The sequence below is a fragment of the Boleophthalmus pectinirostris genome, unplaced genomic scaffold (genome assembly GCF_026225935.1).
Source record: "Boleophthalmus pectinirostris isolate CB_2022bp ecotype Guang Dong unplaced genomic scaffold, ASM2622593v1 HiC_scaffold_6, whole genome shotgun sequence".
NCBI lineage: Eukaryota > Metazoa > Chordata > Actinopteri > Gobiiformes > Gobiidae > Boleophthalmus > Boleophthalmus pectinirostris.
In genome coordinates, this window is record NW_026571447.1 from 29545504 (window position 1) to 29555330 (window position 9827).

Here is a 9827-nt window from a genome sequence, read left to right on the forward strand (position 1 = left end):
AAGTCTTTATCATAAACACAGATTTGATGGCGGGCCTCTGTGCTCTTGACATGAAACCAGTTGCAGATAGAGTTTGTCCCTGTCAGACTAAACAAACAGCCTGCTCCTCGAGGTGTGGCACGAGGGGTAGGTGTGTCCCATAAATAATAATCCCTTAGCCCCGCCCCTCTCGCGCTCGCCGCTTGTTCCGCGGGCCGTGACGTCAGGCGCTGTGCCCGTGTCCGCTCCAGCTGAGGCTCTGTGCTGAGAGGACGCTCAAACGCGGCCTCACCACAAACTCGAGCCCTTGCGCCCGTGACCGGATCCACCGGATGCAAAAAAGTACAGACAGAAAGAGGAAACGACCCCTCCTCCCTCGGCGCTCTGCAAAGCGCGACAGCACAGGAGCAGCACCAATACAACTTGTCATTTGACCAGCACGGCCACTGCTCTCGTGGTATGACTTTACTTGCGCAGTTCTTTTTCATTAGTTTGTTTTTAAATAGTCAATTTTCCAAACGTTTTAGAGGATCGTATTCAACGTGTTCACTACCAGATCAATTTTGCAGCATTGGTTCGTGTATTTTTGCACATCTTTTATTGCATTTTACTGCTGTTCCGTTTATTATGGACACTTCTGGTGTGACAGTCCCTCCCACCACCGCGCACGGGGAATAATCTGCACAACACTTTGAACTCTGCTGCCATGGAACACACGGATAAAAGTATTTCTACAAAGCGCTAAAGCTACACTCTTCAAAGGTAAACAGCGTTTATTATATATCTGTACTTTATAACTGCGTCATTAACGTAGTCTTATGCTTATTTCATTTCACTGTATTTTCCATGTACGCTCAAATTGATCTTTTTCCCTCTCACCACCCCCTCCCCTTTCGCTTGCCCTGCACACACAGCGTACTTGTCCTATTGGTAGATTCTCCAGTAAGTTTGCCTCGCCTCTTGAAGTGCTCCAGGTGTCCATATCTGCGGCCCATCTGCCCAGAGGATGTCCAGGCAGCTCGCGCAGCTCCCCCCCACGCCAGACCTCCCCGCTGGTGCAAGCCCGCAGTTTGGAAGTTGTTCTCAACCTGCAGGTGGCCAGCTCAACTCCATGGCAGGACTCAAATCTCTCTTGCAACACCCCATGAAGGGAGACCAGCGCATCAAGACCCCATGTGACTCGAAGGGTAATTACAACAACAGCTTCATTTTTTAGAATACTGGTTTAGGCGTTTTTATTATTACTATGGCATACCATTAGGGCTGGGCGATATGCCAAAAAATGAGTCATGATTTATTCCTCATATGTAACAATCTATTATTTGGTTTCAGTTTATTTTTGTATTATAAAAATAACTCTCAGTACATATTTTCTGATTTATCAAATTGTCTCAACTCTTCTTCAAAACCACATGCTTTTAATGATAGATTATCTGTGGACCACTTGATTAAAAACACTCAAGCACTTGATAATTAGAGGTGACAGGATCTCAATCTTGATTAAAAATTGATTAGTTACACAGGCTATAACATAGTGGTAGCCAGAGCACTTTTGTACTGCAATCAAACCAGCTTCATCCTGTGATTGGTGGATTCTGATAGTTTATGTTGTAATTAGTTTTCAGATTATGTCTTCTTCAGTGCTCGTCTACAGGCACGTGTTTGAGTACTTTTGCAGTTTTCTCAAATCTTGACATATGCAGCACGGTCCCAGCTTTTGTTTAATTCCACAGTTTAGCTTCCATCTGGCCCATCTGTGAATCTGCATAAGACAGAAAGGGACATCCACCTGTTTCCATGCAATAGATTATGAAGTTACATTTCATATCTAAACATTGTGTTGTTTTTACAGATAAAGACAGATCACTGGAATTGGATGTGGATTCGTTGTGCAGTATGAGGAGTGGAAGTGGACTATCTGGCAGTAATAACAACAGTAATAGCTGTGGAGGAGGTGGAGGAGGAGGTGGAAATTTCAACCAGTTCTTGGGGCCTCTCTTGTGGGATCGCACGCTGCCTGCCGATGGGGGCCTCTTTCAGCTTCAGTACATGGACTTAGAGGAGTTTTTGACCGAAAACGGGATGGGGAGCGGGCACAGCAACAACAATAGCTCCAGTGCTGCTCAAATACCATCGCAAAGTCCCCAATCAGCTGTGCCCAATCAGAGTTCCCAGTGCCTACCGCCCTCCTCCCCTCCTTGCTCCACGTCCTCCTCACCCTCATCTCACCCCTCGTCTTCACCCTCTCTCATCGGCCTGGAAGTCGCCCAAGGTGTCACCGGAGGAAGCGGCGACTGTTTGCATGGTGAGTTACATTTACAGCCACCATTTTCTACCTGACTGCTTCAACAGAAGGCTAAGAAATGACTAAGGCAAGCACAGAGCTGGGCATTCAAACCAAGGTTCCTCCAACACAAAACAATGAAAATTCTGGTGAAGTTGACAAACCAAAAGAGACATGCTGTTCCCTGTGGCTGATACGAAAACCAGCAGGGCCCCAAACTCAATAAAAGTTCAGCCACAATCAAGGTTATGTGGTCGTTCCAGCAAAATAATGATTCAGCAATTTACCACTGCTGTGAGTTTAAAAACATGACAAGCCAATATATTATCGCTCCCTTTGAACGTGCCTGAAATCCTTGGAATTTTTTTTGCTTAGTCAAATCTAAACTGTATGGTTCTAATATAAAAGTTAAATCATTAGAATTTCAGACACATCAACAAACCACTTGAGGCCGTGTTTATAGGACCAAAGTTTTGTTTTTACTTTGGCCTTTGCTATCTAATCACTTCTAGGCAAGCGAAAGGCAATTATTAATATTGTGCTGGCCGAATCAAAACATTGCCAAGAGAGAGAGAGGCTAGAGTGTGTTGAGTTGCGTGTCTTTAAATCTCTCCCTGCTTCACACGCCACAGCCATGTGCACGCGTCGGGACACGTGCGGAGGAGAGCCAGGGAACAGGGGCGGGGCTACGGGGCGAGAGGGAGGAGTGTACAGGGAGAGAGATGAATACAGAAACAGGAAGAAGCTGGTTTTTGCAGCTCCTGGACTGCACACTAATGATTTCAATACACTCATTACAGGACTATTACCATCATTTAATATCTTACTGATTGTTGATTTAATTATTATTTACCCAGAAAAGCTATATTAAGATCTATTTTCAAGGGAAGTCTTGTCAAGAGGCAAATATCAACACTATCTGGACCCACATTTATAAACATTTATGACAAAACAGACAATAAAATGAAAACTACAGTAGAAAATATTTATAATTGTCAATAATATATGTCCAAAAATCCTATTTACTAAGCCTATTAGACCTTATTATTACTTTATTGTTATTATCACTTCTATTTCTTCCTATAATAATGTAGAATTTAGAAAGTTGGTTTCTTGGGAAAGGTTATTCTAAAGGTTATTTGACATGTGATGAAGTTCTGTGTTTTTCTAGCTTAAAAAAACACAAGACTATATGAAATGGATCCTGCAGTCTGCACACATAAGCCAGTCTGAGCTGCTTACACTAGTTAGTTTAGGCCCTTTACGCGATATAAATAATTGAAGTGTTCTGGTTTGGTGTTACACAGAGAGGTGGAAGTGGACAGAGCAGACATAGCTGTGTTTGATTTTTGGGAAATGTTGGATACTGTGTAATCCATTTGTCAGTTACAGAGACATGGTCCTTTCCAATTGTGGGAATTTGTTGACTGGTTTGGAACCTTGTGTTTTCTTTTTGTGTGACAGCCATTGTTATGCAGATATTACTCATGTGATACAATGCTACCTCATTTACTGAAGCTTGTGACCTGTTATAAGGTGGCAATTTGACAGTACACTTTGTTTTCCCTGTAATAATAGGAAATAGCTACATTTTTGCACCTTAAATATAGTTTCAAAATGAGCTATACGCTTTTATTAGTTTCCAAATCACTCATAAACGTAATATTTAGCTTGTTCTGATTGTAAACTACAGAACACACAAGTTGCAAGGGACTGTGATTGCTGTGCATTGCCATTGTCAGCCTGTGTACATATGACATTACTTTGCTATTTTGAGGTTATGATTCAGAAAGTGTGTTTGAAAAGTATAAACCAAAGGAGGGTGTGTAAAGGCTACGGCCAGGCCACACACAGTCACCAAAGCTACAGTCAAAATCATATATAGGAGAGATGAGGAGCTGGTTGGTTAAGACACTCCGTTGCATACAGTTCTCTAATGTATAGCCCTATACTGGCCTCACTTGCAGGAACTGGTTTAAAGGGGAGGGGAAGACGTTACATAACATTATCCCATATATGTCTTGTATGTGTTCAGTCTTGTGTATGTTAAAATAAGTTCTGAATGTAACTTTGCATGTCCTGAAAATGGTTACTTAACACGTCAAATCCTAAAGCAGAAAATTTGATAATATGAAATAGTTGTGCTTTTCCTGTAAACAGAGTTTTACGGTTATGATTGAATTGCATAACGTTAAGATTTACTAATAGCACATTAGTATCACACATTAACATCTAAGCCTCTATTTTCATGTGGTTTCTTTTTTAGGACTGTTTTGGAAATGTCCTCAGTTTTTTCAATCAGTTAAGACCATGGTTGGGGCAGAGGAATGTTGTTTGTTGCTCCTTGAGAAAGAAGCAACCCTCTGCTGCCACCTACTGGTCAAACCTCAGTATAAGTCTTGAGTTAAAGTGTATAGTTACAGTGCATAGTCTAATGATTACTTGGTTCGGTGAGGTAGTACCTGACTGTGGTAAATATTTATCATAGTTTTACATCCATTCAGTGGTAGTTGGTGGAAAAATTAGCAAAAAGTACAAAAGTGCAAAAACACAGGAAGTAGCACTGTGTTCTAAAACTTAATCTCTTAATTCTTATCTCATCAACATCGAAAAATTCGATCCTAAATGTAGGGACACAGCTTATTTTTGACAGTTTAAACCTTCAACAAAATAATGGTGTTATCTATTTTTATTAGTCTAATCATAACTATCCTTGTTAACATTACAGTTGCTAGGTAACAGAACTAGAATTGCCTTTATGTCATATCTGCAGCCTGTGTCCACGTAAAATTATAAACTAAAACAAAACTAGGCAAGATTTGTGGTAAAATCTTAAATACTACTATAATATTCACCATGTTTTAGTGAAAAAGTCCTTTAGTCTGTCATATGCACTTGAAGTTGATGTATTGTGTGTATTTTTTTTTGTTTGTGATTCTTAGGGAGCCAGTCCAGTATTGGTGAATCGTGTGAGTCCCCCTCCTCCTCCTCTTCCTCCTCATGCCCCCCTCTCCTGACGCCCACGGGGAGCGGGCCGGATGTGATGGGGATGTTCGACATGGAGGGCTCAGAGATGGACATGTCCGAAGGCTCACAGCAGTCCTTTGACCCACGGAGGCATTCGTTCAGCGAAGAGGAGCTTAAGCCACAGCCGATGATCAAGAAGGCCCGCAAGATCTTGGTGCCAGATAACCTAAAGGTAAGCATAAAGGGTCTTCATTATTTCTATTGACATTTTATTGTTATTCTTATTAGGTAAAATAAAGTTTCAAGTTTCCCGATTGTCAGTATAAGGACTCTATGTGGAGGACCCCCTCAAAAATGAGATGCTTCATCTGAAGGGGTTTATCCTCTTATTAAAATAAATGTCAACGATCGTCTCCATGGAGATGTTATTACTTTGCTAAGAATATTATTCCACCAGGCCATGTTACAGGTCAAATGTGTGGAAAGTTGATTTTATAAGGTAATAGTAAAAAGAAATTAATGAATAAATGGAAAATAGATATGTTTAATGATATACTGAGGAACATTCCCAGTAAAGCAGTAACATCTCTGACTGACTTCCACCAGAAAATTAACATATTGCACCTTATACACCTTATGCAAGTATTATGGTAATTAATTAGGTATAAGTCAGTGTATTATTATCTTATAGTATAAAATAACTAATAATGGAAAAAACTTTCAGTGTAAGCCATTTAAGAGATAATAATCATTTTCAGTTAACTAAACTATTAAAAAGTTAACTCATGGTGAAATGAACGTTTAATCATTGGTACATTTTGTGGCCATTACATACTTGCATAGTACTGAGTAGTAAGTAGTTATATTCTTGATTATATTGATTAGAGCTGTGCAATTAATCAAATTTTAATCAGGAAAGAGATTCAGTAACTTGTAATCGTCAGTGATTAGCCTGGACCTTTTTAATCAAGAGGTCTATAGCCAATCTTCTGTCAGTGAAATCATGTGATTCAGACTTTGGAGGAAGAAATTTGACTTTTTTATATATATTATATGGCAATAATTAAAAGTCTGTAAGTTTTTTTAAAATAAGAAAAAAATTAGAAAAATATGAATATGGGGGGAAAAAAAGGAAAAAAAAAATATCATGATACAGTTTTTGTCAAATCATCGCCCCTGATATTGACTATAGCTGTTTACGAAATGAATCTACATCAAATTGTGTATTTTTTTTTTCAGGATGAGAAGTACTGGACCAGGCGATACAAAAACAACGAAGCGGCCAAGCGTTCCCGAGATGCCCGGCGCCTGAAAGAGAATCAGATATCTGTGCGTGCCGCGTACCTGGAGAGGGAAAACGCCGCGCTCAGACAAGAGGTGGCAGAGATGCGGAAAGAGCTCGGCCGCTGCCGCAACATCCTCAGCAAATACGAGAACCGCCTGGCCGACCAGTGAGAGGTGCTACAACAGGAGCAGGAACAAGCTTGATTCAGTCTGGAACATTATACTTTGGTGAATCAATGGACTAATAAATGAGGGGATGATGATGATGAAGATGTTGAATGTATCAGAGGAGATCATTTATTGAAGCTCAGGTGTCTTGTTTTGTCAACTCTTAAAAACGCAAACAGATAGAAAGAATAATTTAACCGGTGAAAGATGTGACTTTTAAGAGTTTTGTTATTGGAAAATGTATATTTTTATAATACTTCAGAATAATTAGCGGGAGAGCCAATTTGAAGAGTAATTTTGTATATTTTCTACATGACGGGGGCATAGTGAGGGATATACTACGGTAAATATCTTTTAGTATAGTTGATTCAGGAGCTGATTAGCCATGGAGTGTATTTTGGAACATTCTTTGTGAGTCAGAAGGCTACGGCAGGGTTGAGGATGCAATTAACATTTGTAATATAGACAGCAAAATGATGTTTAAACTGTTTAGATGCACATTTTGTTGATTTGACGTAAGCACTTAACTTTTCTTGCTCCTTTCCTGTCATCTGGATTGAGTGTGTTTTGGCAAGGGGAGATGTTGTGTGTACAATCCAACACTATTATATTATTAGATTGACCAGTCAGTGTTTTTGTCATTAAATTTTAACCACCAACTCATAACAACATTTACAAATAATTTTATTCAAGAGTGGTACATTTTAAATCCAATATTACTTATAATTCTTGTATCTCAAACATAAAACCTGTTGAGATTCCCCTGATTTTAGTCCATATACAATTTTCAGTTTCTTGATGCTCTTTCCCCATTGTTTTTTTGGTTTAAGGGTTTGTCAGTGTTGTATCAATTTCTGCAATCCTGATTTTCCATTTACGGATTTTTACTGTTTTAATTATCTACATGAGATTGAATATTGTGTGTATTTTGGGCCTACTCTTTCTGTATATTTATATTCCAAGACCTGGGTTTATTCTTCCCGGCGACTGGAATAGACTTCAATTCTCAAATTCCTGTGAGAGACTAAAGCCAAAAGTTCCTATACTATTGTTCCACAGCTTGTTGCTACCTATAAAGCTATTTTTTCAGTACATTGTAATTGATATATACTTTATACTGTATGTATAAGCTTGACCTGCACAGGGCCTGGTACACTATGTCATGTTCAGTGGGAGGGATGTGTGATTTGAATCCCTATGTTGAACAATTACTGCTAATATCATTGTTATGGTTAATTAAGTTCCCTTTTAAATGTTGCTATTCTGTATTAGCCTTTTCTTTCTTAGGATTGCAAACCAGATCTGCAGAAAGACTTTAAATGGGAAAGTTCATATTCTTTGGTGTATTCCTAACGTAACTTACCTAAACATTCAGTACTTTGCCACCCAGGATGGTGACACACGTGGCACTAGTTTGAGACTTTCGTTGGTCGTGTATGGAGTATGCACGTGCACACTATCAGATTTGTTTTCCCTCAGCCCTCATCCAGTGATCGTTGGCCCCCCCTGCAGGATCCAGCCTCTCATGTCCTCACAGATGTGGTTGATGATGACTCTTGTTGTGATCTCTAATTGAACTACAACTGTCCTGCTGTATCAGTGGTGTCAGTGGTGCCCAGTCCGTGTAATACTGGGCATCTGGATGTAGTTCAGATTTTCCCTAAAAACACCAATAAAAGATTGTTCTCATTCACTGGAGTTGGTTTTATTTACAGGGTGGAAAGAATCACAAGCAGTGCAGAGTGGAAAATAACTAATTACGAATGTTCACATTACTGTAATTTATAACGTACCTTTTTGAGTAGATTTTAAACATGTTATTCATTTCAGTTCAATTCAAAAACAAATATCCATTTAACTTTGTACTTTTCTTCTCAGAGTACTTTGGTTGTAGTATTTGCTTAGTAAATCAAATTAACGGCACGTCTTAAGTCGACTAAGTCTCTTGAGTCGACTACAGCCCTAATGTAGTTGTAATGTAGTTTTGTAATAATGTAATTGTAACTAAATTAATACTGATACTAATACTTCTAATAATAGAGTGCCATTGTCTTAATATAGGCTGATTGTACTTTACTAAATTGAAAATCACGACTTACTGAAACTGAAAACAGCACAAGTCTCAGTCATCTCAATACAGGGCAGTCTCACTGCCTTTTTCTTTCTGTACAAACGCACATACCAGTACTGATTGGCCAAAGCCCAGCAAATATTCAGACTACAGTTTTAAATATGTTGACTCATCTTTGAACTATTTTATTAATCTGGGTGTGTATAAAAGAATGATCTGTACCAGTGCTTCTCATATTGTGGTCCAGCTCCTTCAGGTGGTACTTGGACAGCTCTTCAGTTTGTGGGTTTGTCTAACTTCGTGTTCATTTTATCCACTTTTGTGTCCTCCTTTGTATAACTTCTTGTTTAGAATTACAGTGGAATCATGTAGTCCACTTTTAGACCTGGTTTAGCACCATTTTAGACCTGGAATAGTCCTGTTATACTTGATTTAGATCTAACTCAGAAAGCCAAATCTTTGGTGGTACTTGGTGTGAAAGGTTTTAAAGCCACTGATGTATACTCTGAATACTCTGTACTAAAGTTGCTTTAAAGAGTAACTTACTATCACGTTGAGCAGTTTTTTCATGCATCCTTTTTTACTTTTTCTTAAATACAGTTTGTGAGACCTTGTATGTGTAATTAAGTACTTTTTAGTCATGTAACTGTACGCATACACATTTATACTGTTTATTTGAGAAACGCGTTCACAGAGCCAATTTTTTTTTGGTCCAAATTAAGTGAAAGATCACCAGACGATTTGTCCTGATAGCGTCAATGTTTGGCCAAATTGTAATCATTCCTCCATAGACCAAATCCGTTTATTAAGGTTTATTCTCATGGACTTCCAGTCACAATCTTGCTCATGACATTAAAATAGTCTGTATTTACTGAAGTGTGGTCATAACTAAGATAATGCTTACGAGAAACATAAACTGGAAAAAGCCACCGTTTCACTCCGATGCCAATCGAGTAGTTCACATTTAATGCAGACACGCCATCAGGGATTTGTGATTATTTGTTTTGTGTTTATTTGGTTGTTTCTTTCTGTTTCGTGTATGTGTGGTCCCCAGGACCACAACCACATCAGCTC

At 39.1% G+C, this 9827-nt stretch overlaps 1 protein-coding gene across 1 annotated transcript; it reads left to right on the forward strand.

Annotated features, from left to right (window-relative positions):
- Positions 1-202: 202 nt before the first annotated feature.
- On the forward strand, positions 203-8375 carry dbpb (D site albumin promoter binding protein b). The gene is made up of 5 exons (XM_055164158.1): positions 203-741; positions 894-1166; positions 1832-2284; positions 5206-5462; positions 6470-8375. Exons 2-5 carry the CDS (start codon positions 986-988, stop codon positions 6683-6685), a joined length of 1107 nt encoding a protein of 368 aa, XP_055020133.1. The 5' UTR covers positions 203-741; positions 894-985; the 3' UTR covers positions 6686-8375.
- Positions 8376-9827: the final 1452 nt, after the last annotated feature.